General features: G+C 34.5%; 1 protein-coding gene across 1 annotated transcript in view; it reads left to right on the forward strand.

The window, feature by feature from the left end:
- The window catches only part of CERKL (ceramide kinase like), a 52,435-nt gene that overhangs the window by 13,429 nt on the left and 14,898 nt on the right, over positions 1–24,108 (forward strand). The window contains exons 2-4 of the mRNA XM_035572199.1: positions 9,629–9,871; positions 15,784–15,915; positions 21,634–21,697. Of these exons, the coding sequence (XP_035428092.1) occupies positions 9,629–9,871; positions 15,784–15,915; positions 21,634–21,697 (439 nt within the window). The remainder of the gene's footprint in view (positions 1–9,628; positions 9,872–15,783; positions 15,916–21,633; positions 21,698–24,108) is intronic.

Here is a 24,108-nt window from a genome sequence, read left to right on the forward strand (position 1 = left end):
ATTTGATCCTGGTAATTCTTGGTACTGTTTCACGCTGCATTCTTGTGATTCTTTGTGTGATTATTACTTATCTCCCCAAATATATTCAAAAGACTATGAAAATGTCCTTAGGTTTCCATGCTTTGATACAAATCACCTTTAGTGACTATGATTAGGAATACATATGTAAATGTGGTATGTAGCTACAGTTACAATACCAAAGTTAAGAGTAATAGGTTGAAATGACAAGGAACTTGCCAATTTGCCTAAAAACAATGGGAGATGACTTGTTTGAGGTTACTAGCCATGCAAAGATGTGAAGCATAAGTCATGGACTGTTATGGGGTGTTTTTTGCTTCATTTATTTATTTATTTATTTAGAATTTTTTATTAGCGTGTTTTTTTTATTAGTGTCAGTTGATATGCCTGTCTGAAAATGCATACATTTCTGTGTGTAACTTAGTATATTAATGCAGTTTGACGTAAAAGTGAAAGTTATTTTTATACTGGTTGTTAATTTTGAATTTCATGGTACTTAATGCTAAAATATTATTCATAAAGTGTTTTCTGGATTCTGCATGTTATTTAAAATGCATTATCTTATTCAAATTTATGCGGTGGTTATCACACAAATCTAAAGAAAGATGGAGATCTTTAGATTTTTGAGAATCTCGTGATAATTTCAAATAATATTTTAAATAACTTGTTACCAATATTCTTACAGTTCCTGAACTGTGTAACAACATAAAATATTAAAACAACTCAAAGTACCAGCTTCCCCCATAATTTTTTAGTGTATCTTGATTTTCAAAATAACATTGTATATGATTTTCTTACAGTCCAATCAGTTACACAATTCATTTTTTTATTAAAACATTTTGTAGAGCTGTTGATATACTTTGTCAGTGTCTTGAGCACATGGTTTGGAATTTAATGAGCTTACATTTATTATTTACAGTTTTAGTTTAATTTCAACATACGTGTATTATTACGGTATATATTCAACAGTTCTGCTGCTAAATGAAGTAAGCATATACTTAGCTTGCTGCACAGATACATGGGCACAGGTGGACATCTTGGTAGTGTGCACCATGCAGTGAAACACATGGCACTACACAACGTGGGGCAAAGAGCACGCAGTTTGAATTAGAAGTCATTTTATGGATACCTTGTAAATTTGTGCTTGTTCATACATGGGCTGTAATTTCTGAAACGGGTGCGCGTTTTAATGTTGAACATTTGTAATATATGTATCGCTCTAATGTAGTTGCCCTCTGTGGAAAGAGGCAGTATTGTATAAGCCTGTTTATGTCAATATTTTAATAATTTATCTTTATAACTACATTTTGTCTATATTTATAGCAACATTGGCACCCTGTGTACAGAAGATAAAATCAGTGCTGAAAGGAAACTTGCATCCATCTGGAAGCAATAAACTTTTCTAAAAGACTGCACAGTGTTACTTAATCCTGTGATTTCTTACTGTGAGTGAAATTAAGGTTTGGTTCAGTTGTGTCACATCATATTGGTATCAAATCTTTTGTGAGAGCTTTGTCATCGTGTTAAGCTACAAACAAAATCTTAGAATTGATGAAAGTCTGAGAATGTAATTTCCTCAGTCACAGGATTATGCATCACTGTAAATGTAGCAAGTTCCCTATACTAACAATGATAGTAATACCAGAAAGATTCTAGAGTATCGTATTTTGAAAGCTTTATTCTTCGTACAAAGGACTCATTTGTATACTGAAAACTTGACTAAGTATACCTTAAATTTTGTATTGTGTTCTAAGCAATTATTTTTCATACTAAACATATATCATGTTGTATAAAATATATATTTTAATATGCCAAAAATGTTTTGTAAAGTTAATTAGAGAAATATGAACATTTTCACTAAGAGCAAGGGGAAAAAATATAAAGATCATCTAACATTTTTTTTTCTTTGCGTTTCTTTTAAGTCTGTTAAGTGTGGTCTACGTGAACAAAATGGGATTCATTCATCCCTGCAGGCAAAGTGGTGTAGTCTTACATTCTTCCTATTCCTGTGCGGCAAGCGAGCTGAAGCGCATTGGGGGCGAGAGAAGGGTTTTATGCTTGCCAGAGGATTTTGGTGGTGCTGCTGCCATCTCCTACCCTTGGGCGAGTGTGGAAGGTTCAGGCAGTATGATACAAAGGACGGCTGAGTTTATGAAGAAATCTCCTAGAAAAACAGACTAAAGATCAATGAGTGTAAAACCGAACATGTAGTTGTTAATCAATGAGAGAGGTTCATGGATGAGCTTATCTAGCAGCTGATAGCTGTGCTTCAGTACCTGAAAGCATGAATTGCTAGTATGCATGAATTACCAATAGCTTATGGAAGGGAATTGTCTGGTGTTTAGAATGGGATGTGTCTGTTCTTTTTTTCATCAGAAAAAAAAAAATGTTTGCTTGAAAATCTTTTCAGAAAAGATGAAAATTCAGATATTTGAGGCATGCTGAATTTCCTGAATGTCAGACACTTGTATTTAGCAGTATTGGATGGTTTGTAAATCTGTATTTGAGGCTGAAGCAAATCTCTTGCCAGTAAGAGTGCAAGTAGAATTAATTATTAACTTGTAATTGATCAAACTTGGTAATGTCTTGTGGGCTTGGAAGGTGATTTTAATTTTTAACCATTATTTTCTGAAATGGCAGAAGTAATTGTCATGATTATGACACAAATTAGGAGGTACAAAATGGTGTGTATATGTGAGATTTTTCAACAGTGTGTGAAATGAAGCTCATGTTTCCTCTTTGGGGTTTCTTTAGTACCTTTCAGCTCTGCTAGTCCATTGTATTAAATCACATAAGTCGTTAGATCCCAGTCTTCTGTTTTATTTCACTGACCTCTCTCTTTTAATTAATTCCATTATATGATAGTGGTGCTGCTGGTCTTTGTAAAGCTATCTATTTTATCTGATGCCCGTGTCTGCAGAGGCTTTACGAAAGGATGCAAACTGCTGATGTTTGTTCCACTGCATGGACGTTTGTCACATAACTCCTTCCACTTCTTACAGGAAACACCACAGAGTTTCAGGCACTTCGTGAAAAGTTTGCTGCTACTTTCCCAATCATATTATGAAATTAGGCAGTATGTGGGCCACACTCTTAATGTAAAATGTAGAGCTTTCTATAGTAAATTTATTTTCAGTGACCTCTTTCTTAATATGATGTTAATGAGAAAATGTAACTATTAAAAAGCAGACTTTGCATGTCCCCTGTCAAGTGCGTTAGTTTCAGAATGGCTCTCTGCCTCCCTTCCTTTCAGCTAACCCTGTTCTCTAAAGCATCATTCCCAGCAGATCTTCTTTGGAGATTATTTTTTCATTTCATAATCTCCTTTAAATCATTTGTTGGAGAATGAATGGGAAACTCTTCCTTAAGGTGGAGCTTCTTGTCTGGAAAAAATGCTAGGTCTTCTGCTAAGTTTTAATCACACAATGGTGGAGCTGTTTTTTGGCTCAGGTCTTTATTCAATAAACTATTGGGCTTCCTTTCAAAATATGAATTTTGGTGTATTTGGCTGAAAAAGTTCTGCTGTTACCTTGTAGTTTGAGAGCAAGGTGCTTTGCTGCTCATGGAACATGATGTGAGTGAAAGCTTCAGGGACTGATGTGTACTGAGCCTCATGCAAGAAGTAAGGCCTTAGGGTATTTGGAAGGACAAGGATGATTAGTTTTTAAAAGATGTGGTGGAGGACAGGGATCAGAATCAACTGGTGAAGGAGTCCTGTGGAAAGAGAAGTTTGGAACATGGAGAGAGATGGGAAGGGAGGGCAGAAGGCTGGAGGAAGCAACCAACTGAAGTCATGAGTCAAGGATTCTTGCCTCTGTTTCTTGGACTGCTTTATATTAAACTCATTGTGCTAAAATACCATGGGAGGGACTTATGGAAGTAGGGACTGAAATGCTTTTGAGGTGACTATCCTAATGCATTATGAAAGTATTCTTTCGTAACCGTTTTATTTCTAGGATCATTATGCCTGTATGAATATACAGGAATGTAGTCCTGGATGTATACAGAAATAAAGCATTGTATAGAGAAGAGTGACCTGCTGGCTGGTACTTTCAGCCATGTTTCCTTCTTTGGGGTGACTTTGCTAAACGTGAATAGTAAACAATTATCATGATGCCTTTTGCTGCTGTATTAAAATAATGTGTAATTTTTTGTCCAACAAACTGTGTCATTATAGACTTTTAAAGTACAGTTTTATTCTGAGTATTATATATTTTTTTAATAACATGTGAATAGAGTTCTAAAAAATTAGTGTGCATCTTTCCCAGTTCTTGCTGACTCTTGTTGATGATCTTTGAGGAGTTAGCAATTAGAAGTTAACGCGCACAGCATGTTGGCTCAAGCCGCATTGACTTCATGCTGATGAAAAGAGACAGTTCCAGTCCTTCTTCCTTTCCTGCTATGTATATTCTTATCACTTTGAGCCATCTCCGGTTGCAGGACTCGTGTTGAAATGACTGCATTAACCAACTTGTCAGAAGACTAAGCCAGCAAAAAAATAAAATAAAATGGACAATCTATGCTACCTTAGGGAGTTGGATTGACTCAACTTGGTTTTGTCAAGTGCCAGACACAAAACAAAGAAAAGGCTGGACTCCACAGTTGTGGTAGGTGCCTATATTGGAAGAGGGATTAATGGCACGGTGTTGCATTGGCTTGGCAAAATACATCACTTCACCCTGAGATTCTCTAAAGGAGAATGAAAATCGGTTGTTTTCCTGTCAGATGCTTTTAAGCTCAATTTTCTGCCCTGAAGGGTTACAGCTGTTGCTGCAAGTAAATAGGTGGCATTAAAAGATGAAGGTAGTAGCTGCACCCTGCTTTTATTCTCCAGCTCTGGAGGATCTGCGATGCATCTCTTCAGTGCTTTGTAATACTTCCTGAGCTTCTTGTGGTTCCCTAGGAGGTCATTACACACAGTCTGGAAAATATTTTTCTAAACTAAGGTCTTGGTTGTGTTATGTATCTCTTTATAACACCATTTAAAAGGATTAAAGTAGCATAAAGGTGATCTTAAAAAACAACCAAACAACCAAACAACAATAAACAGGTCTTCCCCAGCCTGGCTCATGCTGTACCACCTTTACCACCTTCTCTCTATCTCATTGTTCAATATTCTGGCCAAGCAGTAAGTGAAGTTTTGCTTTCTCTGGTTATGAAAGAGAGTAGGAGGCATAGCATCGTGTTCCAACCCCCCCCCCCCCCCCCCCCCCCCCCCCCCCCCCCCCGGTTCCCCAGGTGTTGCATGATTGGTCTTTTTGAAATAGCTTGAAAATTCAGATGTTTTGAAAGTAGCTTTTCTGTCTTATGCTTTGTGTATTTAAATTAATATTGAACAGTCTGACGTGAGCTATACAGTGATTCTTAGCTCTTCTGGCAAAAAATGATCATACTTTCACATTTATAGTTCTCGTTGCTAGTCCTTCATAACCAAAGTAATAGCTGAAAACTCTGGAGTGGTTTCATGAGTCGGGTGCATGGCCCTTACTGCACTTTCTGATGGAAAGAATGGGCTCGAGTTAGTACTTGGTGTTTTATACACAATAGTTAGGCATTATTTAAAATTATTATTTTTAAATAAATATTGCTAAGCATAAATTTGTGAACATATTGTCAAAACTGTTTTTATTTTTCATTCTATTTCCTTTTTAAAAATATATTAATACAGTTGTATTTCATTGTATATTTGGAATAATAGTGTTGAAGACTGTTCATGCTGTGTAAGAAGAACTGTAATAACTACTGTTCACTGTATTTTCTTTGGTATAATCTTGATGGTTTTATTTCTGTTTATCTATTATGTTACACTGTACTCAGGTATAGCAATGAACTATCAATGAAGGAAACTTGAGAGCCTAATAGGATAAAATGTGTAATAGTTCTATCTATAGAATGAAGTGGGACTACGTGACTTGCCAAAGGTCATACGAAGAATTCGTGACCAAGGGAGTAGAACCTTAGGTTCCTTATTTCCAAATCTTGTACTTGAACTATACAGACACCTGACTTATGTATTTCTCAGATATTTGTTACAGAAATTAAATCCTCAGATACCACTCCTAGATGTTGGGCCTCTATTGTCAGATAACAGTCCAACAAATGTTATGTTGTTGAAGTGTTGGTGCTTATATTTTAATGACACATTTCTTCAAGCTCTTCTATTTTCTATAATACTGTTTTTTTCTTTTGTATGTTTTGATCAATTTTGCTGTAAACATGAAATACTCTATTTGTTTAAAACTTAGTTTAACACTTAAAATTATTTGCTGTTTACAGTTAAACTGTATTTGAGTGCATTAGTACTTCACCCTTTGATTTGGTGTATTTAGACGAAATTTTTTATTAAATAAGAGATTAGATTACTGTAAATAGGAAAACTGTAGGATAGTCTAATTTTTTAAAAACAGAGATGGGATAAATTGAAGCATAACACTTCCTAGAAATTCATATATCAGGCAGGCCTTTTTTCATGCTGTATTTTGGGGGAAAAAAAGTGGACATGTGCAGAAACTGTGAGTACAATTAGCGTCAAGCAGATAAATCCAACTCTAATCCTGTTTACGCTCTACATCAGACAGATGTGCTGAGATTGATTTAGACAAGCTCTTGGCTTATAGTAATTTTTTTTAAGTGCCATATATTCTGTTTTTGTTAGGTCTTTGTTAAATGTTAAGTGCTGTTAGTTTTACTCTTCCTAACGCCTGTAACCTACTTCATACAGGTTCCCTCTCAGCTCTCATGATGACAGGGCAGCCTGGTAGAAGAGATTATCTTTATTCCTTGTAATTAAATTGACTTTTTTTTCAGAAGATACAACAATGGGAAGTGGGTACTGAATTAAATAAATAGCATGATATCTAATAGATGTATACTTAAATCTCTTGCAAGAACAGATGGTACCCAATATCTTTCTAAGTAATGTGAGAGGACAGTTAATGTCCTGAAACAGCTAGTGATAACCAATATGATACTAACAAACTGATAGTTTGTTGTTTTTTTTTGAAGTTTAAAAAAGTGTCTAATCCAATATGTACTTTGTTTTTAGAGTAAACTTGGTTGTTACTATCTGTTAGACATATTTTATAATAATATATACAATATATTTATAAATATACTTATATGTACATATTTATAAATATATAAAATATATACATATAACTCATGAATTAAGTTTTCATCTGAATTTTTTATCAATTTTTACTGTATTTGTGATGATCTTATTTTCAGTAAAAATGGAAGATAAAAAATTGTACAATAGCCCTAAGGCCTTGCATGAAGACTTCTTTTCAACTGTAGTAAAAACTGCCTGTTCTGATCATACGAACTCCTTCAATATTTCCTTTACAACTTAAAACTTGAGGATGATGCTTTTGTATGATTCAGTATTCCTATAGTTTATATACTTCTCCAAGCTGTATTTGAAAATGTGTTCCAGTAGAACAGCTGGAGTCAAATACTATTTTTGAAAATGTAATGCTGCCTAGTAAGAATGTATTATTTTAATTTTCAAAAGTTTTGATGTGCATCTAAGCAACAACTATGTCAAATGTAGAGGAAGAGGAAGGTTTAAAAGCAAATAAAACTCTGGCTGAAGTAGTAGCATGAAAAGACAAGATGAGATGGGCCTTAGCTGACTAACAACTAAGGTCATATTATGGAAACTACTAGCAGAAATAGAGTATTTGAGCAGGCCTTCATTTTATTGTTTTGTGCAGGACAAATAGACTAATGTTTGTAATCTATTTACGGTTTGTATGCATAACATTAGCACAACAAAATTTGTGATGTTCTCAGCAAAGCTAATATTCCAAAATTTAATTTAAAATATTTAAAAAGCAAACCCATTTAGCATATTTGTATTGTCTGGGTGAATAACTGCTGAGCAGCTGCTATTCATGTGTCGTTGCTTGCCCAAGTTCCTAAAACAGTGTGTGTGTGCTGGAATGTCCAGCGGCCTGTGTGTCTGACAAGTGTTTCTGGAAAACAGATGAGCAGACCTCCCCTTTGAAAATGCTGTTTTTACAGTTAAGTTGGGTCTTAAATAAGCATCTATATCTATAGTTCTAGACAAGTGATCCAGGATGTTGCCAAGTGATTCATTTAAGGTCTACAAAGACTCCCCAGGTGTTTTAGAGGAGCGATGTAGAGTTGATAAGAATCCAGCTCTCAGGTTTGGTGCCATAGGTGCCTGCTCGCCCTTTGAGCCTGCTGCTGGCCGGCCATCCTGCGGGGCGTCTGCAGAGGAGTGCGGCCACCGCAGGGTCTGGTTCAGGGAGAGGTGCTGGGAAATGCTGATCTCAGACCCTCACAAGAATCAATGCAGGCTCTTTTCCTGCTCAAAAAAACTTTCACCTTGCTGAAGCCCTCAGCTTAATGTGGGGTACTGGGACAGGTGAGCCCTGTTTTTGTGGTCTCAGTGCTGTCCTCCCTCTCCAGGAAGAACTCTGCAATAGCATTTCACAGCTTCTCCTGGGAACTTCGGTGTACTGTATGGCAAAGGTCTGGTACCACAGACTCTGGTATGCCTTTTGCTATTGAGAAACCACTTGACTGAGCTGCTGCTAGATTTCAAAAAGGTTTCTTTTTCTAGCTTTTTTTTTTTTTTAGCCATGGACTGTGAGGGGCTCTTTATTGGTCTATAGCACATTGCATCTGCTGTAAACACACAGACAGCAGAGAAAGTTTGCTTTTCCTGTCCAGAATAGTTGACTCCTACAGGAATGGTGACTTTTTTCCTTCAGTCTGTGTATTTGACTGGGTTTGTTTTTGAGGAATTGGGTGTCTTACATCTTAAGAGAGCAGAAAAGGAACAGAATAAGCCTATACCACAGTGGCTCAATTACTACACCTCCAAAAGGCATTTGCAACTAGTGTCATTACATGACACTGTCAGCAACCACAAGATCTTTGTGTATGTCAGTCCCAAGATAAGAAAGGCTGGAACATGAAATGAAGGCTGACACAACTCTCTCCGGGGCTGAGAGTTTTGAACTGTCACAAGCGCTTTTGAAACTGTTTTTCTTGTTGTCTAAATCAAATATGTAACTTGAAAATGAAAGAAAAGATGGGTGACGTGCTTTCGGTGTATTTTTCTGGTTTTGCTCAGCTGTTTTCTGATCTCTTTCTAGTCTAAACCCAAAGGGCAGCAGTAGTATCAATTGGAAAAATAAATGAAATTATATATATAATTAGCTATATTTATATAGTCAGCTTGGGTCCTAGCACACTTTTTGATCTCTGAGAGAGATGACTCAGAAGAAGAGATCGAAGAATTTGCCTTGTCACTTCAATAACAATGCAAAAGGAGGGGGAGGTGTCACTTTTTTAGAGCCTCAAATTTGTTTTAGTCCTTTGAATCAAAAAAGAGATACTATAACCACTTTGAAATTGTGCTATTTGTATAGCAGGATACCTAACCTAAATAATAGAGTTGGTAAAATATAAGATCAGTGATTGACACATGTGATATGCAATAAGTTTCAATGTAGGCATGAGCAGATGCAACAAGTAAAACTAGAGATGAGGCCATAACAGTATTGTTGTTTTTTGTTTGTTTATTTTGATTTAAATATTACTTCTAGTTTGTAACTTTTTTTTTCCCTCCCTACAGGTGATTCCAGTACGGTTCTACAGGATGAAGAGGAGATTATTGAGATGAAGGATGTATTTTCAGTCAAACTAAAACGTCGTCGTTTTGTGGGACAGAAAAAAGGTGGTACTTTATTGGGTATCACTATTTTTAAATGCTTGCATAAAGAAGAGAATAAACTAACAGACTGTGCTGTCCATTTAAACAACTTAAGTGAAGATCACTGTAATTCATGGTTTAGACATCTAAAGGAAATTTTGAATGGTAAGCACTTAATCGGGGTTGATATTATTTCAGACTTATTTCTATTGGTGATGCATAGTGTTGAATGATGCTTAGAAAAAATATTTTGCCTGTAGAAATTAAGACACAAATATATGAATAATGTCGTTCAAAAATGCTGTTCACTACCAAAGTTTTACATGTTTAAGTATAAAACTTAACAAAGTGACAATGACTAAAGCATGTTTAAAAGAAAATAAGCTGATGCTATATTTTGGAAGTGTTCAAACACTGAAAATAAGTAGCTGATTGCATTCTGACTGAAGAGTCTTCTGAGAAATCTGTTTCTTAAAGAAACAAAAGACAATGTTGGTGCTTTCACTTGGAATTGCTGCACATGTAATGGTACTGGAGTTGTTGCAGCACCGGAGACTCTTCAGAGACTGCCCAGAACCTGTTTAGGAGCTCCCGCTTGAGATCCACAGATTCTTAGAGGCTAATGGTAGAGGCTTCCTCTTCATAAAATCACAGGTGAAAGGGCTCTTAAGGTTCTGCAGGACTCTTATTGTATAATTTGATACTAGTGTATTGACGCTAGTTAGTGATGAGAGGCAGTTCTGTTTTTAAAAAATATTTTTCTGTATGCTATAATAATTTCAGGATGCTTTGTTAACCCATGAAAGTTGTACTTTTCATGGAAGTTGCATCAAATTTAAGAAGTTAATATTTACTGTTCAGGGTGTGTGTGTAGAGGGGAAACAGGAACCCAAAACAAAAACAAGCCAAAGCCTTTCACTGTAGTTTAATACTATGAATTTTGGGAAGACATGGAATATAGTACACTTGTGATTTAAAACAAAACAACAACAACAAAACACAAACCAAACTCTCTGATTTATCTCAAAATTGTGTCTGTTTACTGACTATAGCAAATGAGTTTCTTCATTACAGAAGAAAAACAATCCATCTTATAATAGATTATTAAAACTTCAGCTGAATTGTTAATACTGAGCCTGATTACAGAATTCAAATTTTACACATCTGTACTGTTTGTAACAGCACTTCCAATAGTGATTTATAGTGTTCTTATTAAAGTTAAGCAAAAATAGAGAAAGTGAAATAATGTTCATTAAGTGTGCATACTTACACTGCTTACAATATGCTTTGGATTTTCCAAACAAAATTGTGTGTTAAAAACTGCCTCCCCTTGCCCCCCTTGAAAAGCTTTATCAGTAAATATCTAAATCTGCAGAAGTGCCAAGATTCTTGCAGATCTCTAGCTACTCATAAAGGCAAGGACATTTGCATACGGAGCAAATGTCTGTTTTGTTCCCAGATTACCCTCCATCCATCAGGAGCAGTGATACCATATGTTCACAGAAAAAAAGAGGCAGTATCTCTTGCTCAGGTTGCCTTGACTTCGAGGTGCAGTCTCTGTTTTATAGCTTTGTAATTGCAAGCCACCTGAACCTGAAAAAAGCATTCTGTGCAATGTTACTCTTTCTGGTTCTTCCTTCAGCTTTCATCTTTCTCCAGAAGTCAAACCTCGTGCAGCTTTTTCTTGATGTCTGCTCAGTACATTTTTCTCCTTTCCTTTTACTTCAGGAATAATCAGGACTCAGAGTGTGTTGGGAAAAATATCCAAATGCAAACCCCACAATACTGTTTACTAAAGTGTATATTGTTCTGAGTTCTGCAATTATAGTAAAAGTAGTTTTTCACACTGTTAGATTTTTGAAGACTGAGTAGGTATTCAAACTGCCTTTCTGCCTTTTCCAGAAAATCAGCAAATTGACAGCAACATTTCCACACTGAGTGTGGCAGAGAGACATTATCGTTAATTCAAACAGTGTTGATATACTAACAATATAATTCAGGAAAAAAAAATTCTTCTAATTTAAAATGTGCCAAACATTGGCAGGAAGGTCCCAGTGGCATACAACAGATCAAGTTCTGTTCTTTCTTCAGTAATTAAAATCTCAAAAGGTGCATTGCATTGATATGTTTCTGCTTATCTATAAGCAGAGATATAATCCTGCTATATCCTTATATTTAAGGATATATCCTTACGGAATGCAACACAAAATTAAAAGTCCATCCTTCTAAAATAGTCAAAATTGAACTGTATTTCTTTTTCCTAATGTATCTTGTGAGAAAGTAAGTTTTCATTAACTGCTGAACTATTTACTTGAAGGATTTTTATTGCTTCTAGGATGGAGCAAATTAAAAGCAGGTGATCTACCGAAGTAGAGTGTCTGTATGCTTAGGTACAGCTGTCGGTAAATATGTATTTTCATTTGTCAGAATGGCTAAATATTTCTAAAAGGCGCATCTCTGACAACTGAAAATAAATACAATTTCGATTTGTTTACTTTCTTTTTTTAGATTTTTAAACATTGATCATTTCTGTGTGTGTGTAAGAGGGTAAAAAGCGTGCTACTGCCTTCCCACTTCTAAAAAATTCTTATTTTCTACATAAAAGTCCTGTTGTCCAGATGCATGCCTGCGAGATATTAAGAGCTTGCTCAATGATATGATGTTCAAGAAAACTTTGATCTGTACATTGTGTTAAACTGATGTAAAATGACTGCTGCTACCTTTAGGCGTGCACCTTTGGAGCCCAGATTCTGGATTGGCTCCTGGAAAGCCCCAAATGGCAGCTTAGACAGTTGTTCCTACTCTGGTGTTGTATGTCAGACCTATTGTGCACCTGACTCACAGTGATTTCCATTTATACATTGCATCTTTCTGTGCTGGGCTTATGGGCACGTGCTGTAGACATACTGTGTAAGTGGAATTCACTGCTTAATTTGGAATCCTCTCTGCATGCAAATGCCCAGGGCTACTTAAAGGGTTAAGACAGCCCTGGAAATGGGAGAAAAAGGACAATTAGCAATGCTTACCTATTTTCTTTTTTTTTTTTTTTTTTGAATTTCTTTTGGCTGTGATGAGTCTTATTCTTAACGGAGTTGATTTGAAAGAGTTTCACTTAAAAACTCTGTAAGTTAACAGAAGACACTTCCGTTAAGATTAAATGATGAAGTAGCTAAAAATGCATAAAGTGCATTTTATTTTTATGTACCATTCTGTAGTATCTCTCTTGTATTGGGATTTGATACGAATGTCTGAAACTTCATGCATGAAGTTTTAATTAAATCATTAATGTTAAACATTAACTTTGCTTAGTTAATATTAACAGTGGTGTCTCCATAGTTACATTAACAAATGTTTCATATTATTAGTTTTCCTCATGTATAATATTGTTACTGCTGTATAAAGTATTTATAAATGCATGTAATAACAACGTGATTCCAAGCTCTTAACTTTTGTAACATAAACCTATTTTCATAAAACTAAGAACTGAAAGCAGCACAGATGTATGTCTGAGCATAGCGTCTCTGCTGCCCTACGAGCCTTTGTTTTCAGAACACCCTGATTGACCCACCACCCTTCATGGTTCACTGATTCACTTGATAGATCAAGTTTAAACTAGTGCATATTAGCACATTTGTTGGTACTAGAGGAACAGTTGGCCTTCCTGCTTTAGGCTGCAGGTTCATTTCAAATGGAGCAGCTACAGAAAACAATAACAGAATACCAGTTAGGACAGCACCAAAAGGCTGACAGACTGAAATTAGTTGCAGACTCTAGTAAATAAGATCAATTCATTCACAGTGTTGTTTAAAGAAAGTTAAGAGATTATTATTATTTAAAAATACTTAAGAACTTTCACTATAATGTGTTTCACACTATATTGTGTGAAAATCTTGTCTTTGATTATGATTGGATTTTCTTTCATTAAACTCAGTTGTTTGTTACATGATCATTGCACTCTGAATGATAATTAATAATTTTTGTGAGGACTATCCATTCATGTCTGTTGGCAATCATTTGGCATGAAACCACAAGAGTAGTGTACCATCTATCTGCTCAAATGCCACTGGTGAAATGAAAAAGAAATGAGCACAGATTTGGTCTTCCATCAAGAGCCTTTGGAATGCACCTTTGCTTGTGTCCTTTCATGATCGTATTGGTCACTTTTGTATAATGCTTCTCTGCTCTTTTGGCAATACAAGATACTGCTTCATATTCTCAAAATGATTTTTTTATAAAAACTTACCAGCAGGCATTTAAAGATTAAACTTTTTCCTCTTAGGGTTTTTTCAAGTTAGCAGTGGTGGTGCATCAGAGAGAACGCATCGGCATACCATTTATAGGGGAAAAGTGTTGTTGCCTTACACCTAAACAGTCTGTGTGTCTTATGCTAATATCACTTAAATATGAGAGGGAGGGAAATTCTGTAACTAATAAGATTGAGAAGTTACTGCTTTATCTTTTTCTTTATCATGGATTTTGTATGTCTCAGAGAAACAAAGCAGCCAGTGACTTCAAATTGAAAATCAGTGACGGTTAGCAACAAACTCTTAGTGTTGAAAGTGTTTAACATATTACATAGTTTGGCATAAATGGGGAACCTATCTCTACTTAAGTGCTGTTTTATTTCATGTGCACAACGTGGTATGTTTCCTGAGGATGTACTTCTTTGTGTAGGTACTAAGGCCTCCTACTGAAGACATTCAGGATTCATCAGGCATTAACAATGCATTGGGAGTACACTGCCGCATTAAATTTCTTTCAGTATCTTTAAGAAATCTTTTAAGATTTACTAGCACAAGTTGGATAAAGTGCTAATTTTCATTTGTAGATTCTTTGATGTGTTTAAGTGAGTGAAAGAATAATCTATGCGACTTTTATAATCATTATATTTTGATCTTAAGGAGCACTTTTCCTTTGATGCTAAAACAGTATTTAGTTATAATTTCTCAGAAGATTTGCTCCCGTTCAGTTGTTGAGGTACAGGAAGTGGGGAAACAACTTCAGGAAGTCCCAGCCAACACTTTTAAGGTTTGCGTGGCTGTAAAATTTGAAGTAATACTCTATATGGGGCGGGAAAAATTTTTCACTCTTGGTTCCTTTTGGAGTTGAGGCCTATTGCTAATTTTCTTCCTGAACGTTGAAAGCGGTGTACTTTATCAGACCTAGCTTTCATTTGGCTAAACAAGTGGTAATCTAACCTAAAACTAAAAGTAAATTGAGAATTTATAAATGAATTAATTGAATATAAAATTGTTCAAATCATATATTTTAAGTAACTAGCAAAACTCAGGTAGTATTTTGCACCACCATTTGCTTTTTGTAGTAAATCATCCTCACTCAATAACAGCAACTATAGGAATTCTAGAAATAGGAACTTGAAAAGTAGTGTTTATATAAAAATGTTTACTGATACCCCTCCTCCCCCCCCAGAAAAAAAGTATACAGTGAATTCAAAAAATACTTCTGCAGAAGAAATTTCATTGGCTCAATGTGCAGGACTCAGTGCTGTTTGCATAACAGTATTTCTCAGTGTTGCTTGTTCAGAGTTCAAGTTACTTTGAATACCTAAATGTAGCTTTTAAAAAAATAAAATGAACAATAATTCCTAGATTTCTGAATGTTGATTTGTAATCCCAGAAAACAAAAGTACTGAATTGTGCTGTCAGTTCTGATGAGTGTTATTGTCATTATGCCTGCTGGCAATGTTTCACTTTAAATTCCAAAAAGAACATGTTTTGATATTTTTTGCCACTTATCTTTTAGCTTCTCCACATTCAACATGCTCCTGTTTCAGGCTTTAACTAGGTTATGACATATGCTTTTTTTTTTTTTTCCTGGTTCTACGGTATTTTGGTTAATGTGTGATTCATTTTTAGTGTTCCTAACTGTACACACAAAAGTAAGCAGTTCTGTAATTTTAAGATGCATAGCACATATCCACGAAGAAATGGATACATTTTAATACTCTAATTTACATATCCTGTTAAAGTATATTGGTTCTAATATTAAAAATGCAGTTAAGCTGTAGGAATAGCTGGGTTGCGTGTAATATTAAATGTTTTGTGTTTTCTTTTTAGGCTTTCAAAATAGACCAAAATCCTTAAAAGTATTTGTTAATCCAAGCAGCCACAAACGAGAAGCCACTCATGTTTATTATGAAAAAGTTGCACCACTTTTTAAGCTTGCTGACATCAAAACTGATGTCACAGGTAAGTTGCTTCAAAGGCACAGTTTAATCTTGTGTGAAACAAGTACTTTAGCATGAAAGACAATTTGAATCTTTATTGACTTTGTCTGCAAGTAATGAATTTATAATTTATTTAATGTAGTTATAAAATGCAATGTATTTTTCCATCAAATATGTTTTAGTAATTCTGTTCTTTGCTGAATAGTTTTCTCCCCTATAGCCATCAGTACCAGTAATGTATCTTTCATACTTTTAAACCAAACATTGAATAAAAGGAAACAAGCATTTATTGTCTCACGGTCTTGTATATGTTTGCTGAGATTTTTTCTTGCATTCTGACAGACACGTCTTAAAATATTACCTCTCTTCCTAGAAAATCTATTGGTCATGAGAGCGGGGGTGATTGGAAGAACATGCTATTTCTAGGTTCTGACTCAGTTTCAGGGATAACCTGTAAGCCTAAGTGATTAATGGGATGGCAAGGGTAGTTCTCACTAGGCAGGCGGGCATGAATCGCTGTCTGGAGAACGTGAAGGTACAAGTTCAATGTTGTAGTGATGCTACCTTCTGCTCACTAATAGGTTATTGATATCAGGTTTGGATTTAAAGCTCAAAATTCTGCCAGACTTCTGCTTTATGTCCTTCTGGCTTTCACTGAATTTGCCCTTTGGCTGTTTTATTTCATTGGCTTTCTGTAAGAAACTGAGCAGGCAAACAACAGATTTTCTTAGTGCAGTAAAATAGTAATGATCTCATTATTATTTCTGCCCCCTTCTGTGAAGTGACTGAAAGTGACTGAAAGACTTAAGTTGCATCAGATGTCATCCCCCAAAATATCCAAGTTTACAGAGAAATGGTATTAGTATTTCCTGTTCCAAATAATTTTATATTCATAGCATTATAATTCCCTTTAATACACTGCTGTTCTTTGGTTACACATTTCATATCCATGTGAAGTGTAAACTCTCTTGCAAGACTTTTAATATCAAAAAGTATTTTTCCTGTGTCTGTTGTAATTGGTTTACAAAACAATTGGTTCCAGATTAAAGAGATGGGGTTTGTCTTGTAGTTATTGCCTAAACTTCTTGTGAAATCATGACTAGTTTAGGCTACATGCCAGAAAGTGCTCTGAGAAAATCTGATTTAGGTATAAGAATATAATAATGCAATACGTGTTTGTATGAGATTTGTCTTGCTAATTTTATTACCTGTTTCTATATATTTTAAAATTATTTAGCCCACAATTTAAAGTAAAATCAAATAAGATTAAAGACACAAAAAGTGTGAAAAAGAATTCAATCTGTTAGAACTATGTTGTGATTTCTTCTTAAATTCTCTTAACGTACAAAGGAATATTAAAAGCTTTATGTGAGTTTTAATTTTCACAGATGTATTTTTCACCTGCAAGACAAAGTAGCATAAACAAATTATTAATAATGCTGTCTTCTTAGAAATTGAGCATAATGTTGCTTGGTCACAATTTAAAAAATACATATTTTTTTTTTATCATGCAGATTTTAATAAGAGATTACTAACTATGTTATATTTTAAATTATTACTTAGCTGTTTTAAGCAACTATTTAAATAAAATTACCCTTTAAAAAAAATCCTTACTACTGGTTAGTGTTTCATTTAGTTTTACTGTGAACATAACCTTGTTTGTAAAATTCAGCTAAAGGCAGAATTATCATTAACTTGTGTAAGATTACGTTTTTAGCTATGTAATGTCATCTGAAATCCTAAAGCGTAATATATCAAATATGTGCCAACAGTTTTAAAGATTAATTCATAGAATTTAGTATAAGCTATGATTATCACTCTTAGTGATTTTAAAAGCATTTTTCCTATTTGAACAAAAACAATTTAAAGTTTATTTTTGATCATTTTTCTTTTAAATTCTGAAAAGAAACTTCTGTTTTTAGCTAGATAAATGTTTAATTGCTTACCTTTAAAAATAAAGTTATTTTGCTAACATCCAAATACTGAAGTGCTTATTAGCTGCCTAACACTCCTCCTACAGGCAAAATGAGAAAACTACATTAGAGTTTTAAATGCTAGTGGAGAACTAAAATAATTAAGAGCTATGCATTAAAAAAATAATAATAAAAATAAAAAAACGGGGACTGCATGAAAGTCTTGTTCACTGGTGACATCTAATAAAACTCTTAAGTGCTTCATTTCAAGTAAATGTAACAGATTTTTTCCTCCAATAATTGTTACGGCTTTTATTTGTGATGTTGAAGTGTGCATCTCACTATTACTGCTTTTCTGAAACACGACCAGTTACTTCCATAGCAGTGTACAAAGGTGTATTATGTACTACAAATTGAAGGCTTGTCTACAGTTTTTACATTGAAGATAGTTTACTTCTAGTCTTTACACATATACTTCTTTAAAGCTTAAAATTCATACACAAAAATCTTAAAGCAAATTTGAATCTCTGAAGTGATTTTGAGTGCATATACAATGCAAGACTTTAAATTTAATTAAAAACAACAACTACAACAACAAAAAATATCAAACTTGGACAATGAAGTGATGAAAGAGAACTCTGCTCATCCCATCTCATATTTTGGTAGCTGGCTCTTGGTGTTACTGTTTTGTGTTTTTGGTTCTTACATGATCAACCTTGTCATGACTTAATTTTCACTGTCAATTCTATTGGAATAAACTTTTTTAGATTTTTTTTTTCCATATTATTTTGCACACTAAAAATGCATTGATTTTACTGAAAATGACCACAGGTCTTAAAGGGTAATGTATTTTATACAGTCTTTTATACAGTCTTTTAAGAGATTAGCAATTATGAGTGCTGCTGTTGGGATATGACATTTAGAAGAATGGTAACTCTTCTAAAAGTCCAAAAGCTTCCCCCAAAAACTTCCCCCAAATCTGGGACACCTACAAGTATTGGCAAATACTGATGATTGGCTGTATTATTTTAGAAACATGATAATCTTGCAAAATCCTACACAAACTTAAGAAAAAGAAAAAAAGGTAACCTCGGCAGACTCCTAGTTTGTCTTCTCTTTTTAGCTTTGAGTCTTCTGCTTCCATTTATGCACAATTACCAGCTGGATGTTTTGGCAAAAACAATAGCCTCCTCCCCTCCACCCCCATCATTTTTAAGGCAGAATCACAAAGGAAAAGAGAATGATTGAGAACTGGGCAAATAACATTGGTTTAAACTTGCAATACGCTAAATAACATTAATATTATTTTTTCCTCCAATGTTAACACCAGTTAATCTGTTGTTCTTATTAGCAGTTTTAATCCTATTGGCACTAGTCTGTGACATGAGTGCCAGCATTTAGGCATGTCATGTGGAAGTGTCCCACATTTTGAAGCATTGAACCAATTATATATCACTTTTTCTTTATGTGGAGACTGAAGCCTTAGTTTCTAGTTTTGCTACATGAGATATCGTGTTACAGTGTTTTGGATTATATGATTCTGTTCAACTCAAAATAACTCAATTCCCTTCTTTTCCGTATTGTAATTTAGAGCTTGGGAACAAAATGTCTTTAAAAAAGGAAAACATCTTCAATTAAAATCCGTGTTAGAAATCGTTGAAAAAAAAATAGTATCTGTGCCAATTATGTTACCTGAATCCTTCTTAAACTGTGAAAGATGCTCTTTGTTCCTCTTAGCAAAATTTGTTTTTCCTCCTGAATTACAACAGGACCAAAATTTTCAAACATCTATCTTTTTTCCAGGTATCAGAATGACTTTTATGTGTCCATCTGTAGGTTGTCTAGCCTGCAGAGAACTTTTAGACATGGTCATTTTATGCCTGTGTTGATTTTTATTTATTTATTTTTATTTTTTTTTATACTTGATAGATTTTTCTATAAGTTGTCATCAAGTTTTTTATTGGAAATTTTATTTTTTTCATTATTGTTTTGTCACAGTGCTTCAAAATGGATACTGTGTTCCTCTGCCATTTGCTCATCAAATTTTAAATTTCTTGGAATCATCCCAAGACTTATGCCTAGCAGTAGTTCGCCTGTGTAATTTCCAAATTTCAGCTATTAGAAGCAAAGAGGATGGAGTTCCCATCAATCTGTGACTGCCTTTTTTACTTCCTTTACTGATTTCTCTATAGACTTGTGCCTCTTTATTTTCATGTCCTTGTTCTTTGAGCGAATTAATATTGTAATAATAAATGTAACTTATATTGTTACATTAGGAAACTACTGAGCATGTTTTCCTTTACAATATAAAATCTTATTTACCATACCATTTTAATTAGATTGTACTCAGAACTTTCTAAATGTCATTACCTTCATTCAAAAAGCAGGCATTTAACCTGGTAACTAGCTGTATGTTTTCACAGGAAGATTTTATTTCTCATTGAAGTAATAGTAAGGTATTTGAATCTTTCTGCATCATTTTTTGCATGGTGCACACAATTTTATTGATAATTTTTTTCACAAGCTGCACATACTGCTAGAAGTAGAGTTACCATCTTTAAAAACAACACTGAGTACAGCGGTAGCTTAAATACTGTGCTCTGATCTTCCTGAATAGGTCCTGCATGAAAGCAATTCGGTAAGTAATGCCTGAAAGTTATTTTAGTAATAAGCGTTTATGTAGCAAAATGATAATTATCTAACTTTGATATCAAAATAATTCTAATTTTTCATTAAGAGTTTCCAAAACACCAAGTGCTAGAACTTTGCAAAATTTGAAGTTAGGTGCTGATAGACAATTTTTAGTGCATAATGTAGAGATTTTATCACTTTCATTTTGACTTTTCTTTTTTAAAGAATGAGTTAGATACTCACTATTATATATGTGTGTTTGGAGAGAGAAGCGTTTTCTATTTTTGTAAGCAGCATTTGGGTAGTCTGCAGAAATACTATAACAGGTACAGATACAGAACGATTGTTTTAAACACCACGACTAATAATTTTAACAGTATTTAGAAACACTGGAGAAAAGCCTCGAACTATGCTAGCACCAGCGACAGACAAGCATGAAAGATTAATGTAATTTTGCATATAATGATGCACATTCTTACACAAAAAATCCATCTGCAAGTGTCATGTCAGTCAGCAAGAATCTTTGATGGGTGGATGCAGCTGGGCTGTCTCTTCTGGCAAAGCTGGCCTAGAAAATGCTAAATGTAGTTATGATGCTTTGTGCCATCTGTAGTATGCCAGTTTATCCTGTCTTCGCTGGCATTTACGGTACTATGTAGGGTATCAACAAACACAGAGACATCAATGTAGAGTGACAGATTCATTTCCTCCAGAGGCTATGAACTCTGGTGTATACTTGTGCCACCTTCCTCTGTGTGTTATATTCTGTTGTCACTGGTATTTGGCTTGATTTCATACTTCTGTGTTTAACTCATATTTTTGACTTGGCAATTTGCATATCCTAACACAAAGGCAATTAAATGTGATTGATACTGAAATAATTCAGTCTTAACTGAGGATATGCTTACATTTTCCTGAAGTTTACCAACTGTGTCAGTGCTAAAACTTCCATTTTGATGCAACAAACATCTTCTCTAATTTTCTGGATTTAAATGTACTAAATAGCCCTGTGTCTGATACCGTCTGAGTTTCAATGTCTTGTCTTTCAGCTAGTCTGACTGTACAACTTACCTTTCATAATTATAATGCATTTAATGATCAGAAAATATATTCTGCACCAAATTACTGTATGTTCCTTATGCTAGAAAGAAAAAAATATCTAATCTTCTGATAATAAATAATGTTGTTTTCCACAGTAACTGAATATGAAGGACATGCTCTCTCGGTACTGAAAGAATGTGAACTCCAGGCATTTGATGGGTAAGTTGGTTAGTGGCACTGAATGTTAGTAAGCCTCATAACATTAGTTTTTATTTGTATTCTATCCAAAGCTATGCGAATAGGTATTGCATGAGTTACTCCATTTCAAATATATATTCAGTCGGAGAAAATCAATTCTAATTAGGTGCTCTATTTTTTTATTACTTACTGAAAAAAATATGTATTTTAGACTGATAAATAATGGTAAATAAACATAAAGCTTTCTTAAATACATTTCATGAAAACTTCATTCTGTATTTGGAAGAAAGAAGCAAGTGCTTTGTATTTCACTATATCCATTCAAATGCCTCTTAAGGAGAACATTTTATCTAAAAGTTACCTGAATGGTTTTTTGTTTGTTTTTTTTTTTTTTTTGTTCCCATTAAAAATTCTAAAAATAAATCATTCAAGCTTATTTGAAATCGAGAATGAAAATTTTTGTTCAATCATTTTTAAAAACCTTGCAGCTGTGGAGATTAATACTGCAATCTTAGTTATTTTTACATTTACAGGAGCATATTCAGTTGGGATTGGAATAAATTAGAATAGGTTTGTGTGCTGTGGAAGTCTAACAGCATTTCTCAGAGCTGTTATCAGAATATACAGTGAGCTACACAACAAGGCTTAAGTGTTTTATAGACTGATTCAATGTTTAGTAGTTCTAGAAACTCACAGAGATACGTGAGAAAATTTATCAGAAGATGTATTTTAGGTATTTCAAATTTTGAGGATAATTTATTTCAATCTAATAACTGCCTTTTGGGGTGATGGTTGGGGAGCCAGTTTGTCCTGGGAAGCAGATATGAAGGCAAAAAGGAAAAGCCTATCATGTATTCTCTTGCACAAACCCCTTCTGCTCTGAGCCATGTTTTATTGTTTTGTCTGTGATCATTGGATGCAGTGACTGGAGTACTTGTGTGAGGCATCTATCTAGTAGCCAGATACAAGGGGAAGTAGGAACAGAAGAAGCTGGAAGAAAATACCATGGTGACTGGATGTCTGAGGTGAAAAGATCCTCATCCTTTCTAAGCTGGTTGTTCAAGTGTTTGTTTCTTGTTTGTAGTTGGTTTTTTTTTTTTTTTTTTTTTTTTTTTTCTCTTGTGTGGAAATTAAGTAGATTTGATTAGCAGAGATTATGAGTAAAAATGAAATTTCTGAAGTGTTTGAAAAAAGTTTTATAACTTCCCCAAAAGCCTGGCTTCCACCCATGTACTCATTCAGTAAAGCACAATAAGAGCATCCTATTCAATATCTAACTTGGGATGCTTTTTTGATGCGAGGTTGTAGGGAAAATGAATTGCAAGGGTAATTTTTTCCACTGATGTAGCTGGAGATATCTTGGTGGGTTATTCAAGAAAACACTTTGGTGTTTCCCAAATAAAATTTTAATTATAATTCTAGTTTATTGAAAATTAAACCAGAAAATGTACGGGATCTGTTTTGAATTGAAAATTAACTCCATAGCCATGAAATCATACTACAGATGAAAAAACACCCTTTTAGCAATTCTAGTAGCCACCTGACATGGTGTCACTTCAGTATTTCCAGTGGGTCTTGAGAAGTTTTTTACTTGTATACTGTGCACTGTTGTTTGTGACTTGGCAGATTCCAGGTCTTTTCAGTTGTGCCCTGGCTTCCTGTCCAGTTTTGTTCAAGTCAGCTACTGTATCTGTCCCTTAGTTCCCTGCTTACAATGTAAACAGGAGAACAGTGCTTCCCTACCTCCAAGACAGAACAGGTTTTTATTCATTACAGTAGGTAAGAAGTACAGTAAAATACAACTTCTGATCTTGAATTTCTTTCCAGAAGAGTTATGTTAATGTTGTCTTTCCAAAAGAGTTATGTTATGTTTCCTGCATGTTAAACAGTATATGAAATAAATTAGAAGCTTTCAACTTGCAGTAGGGTGTTGGAAGTTCTTTGTATTTGTATCTCGGTGCTTTCTGTAAGCAATACTGCTGTGTTTTAATTCTTTGTCAAAGCTGTTTTTGTCTGGCTTCTATTTCATTTATTTTCTCTGATTTCTCCAGCTCCCACTATGTTTTGCAAGATCATAGACGTGTCATGCATCTTGTATACTTCAACTCTTTTGCTCTTCCTTTTTTTTTTTTTTTTTTCTTACTGACGTTAGAAATTACCCATGTTGGCAATGTGCTTTTTCCCTGCCTTGGGGCCAAGCTGTGGTGAGAAATAGAGTGCATTTGTGATGCCTCTGAGCTGCATTCTCTTGTTTGTACAGTTACAGAAATATGCAAGGTATATACAGGTATTTCTTCCCTAATTAGGGGCCTACACTATTACAGATTTTGTTTAAAGTAGCTTGGGTTAGTCAGACTTTATGGAACAGCTGATTAAGAAACTTGTGTCTGATGGCTAGACAGATGTTTTTTCCTCTAAGAAGGCTTCTTCAT

Source organism: Cygnus atratus, chromosome 6, assembly GCF_013377495.2.
Source record: "Cygnus atratus isolate AKBS03 ecotype Queensland, Australia chromosome 6, CAtr_DNAZoo_HiC_assembly, whole genome shotgun sequence".
NCBI lineage: Eukaryota > Metazoa > Chordata > Aves > Anseriformes > Anatidae > Cygnus > Cygnus atratus.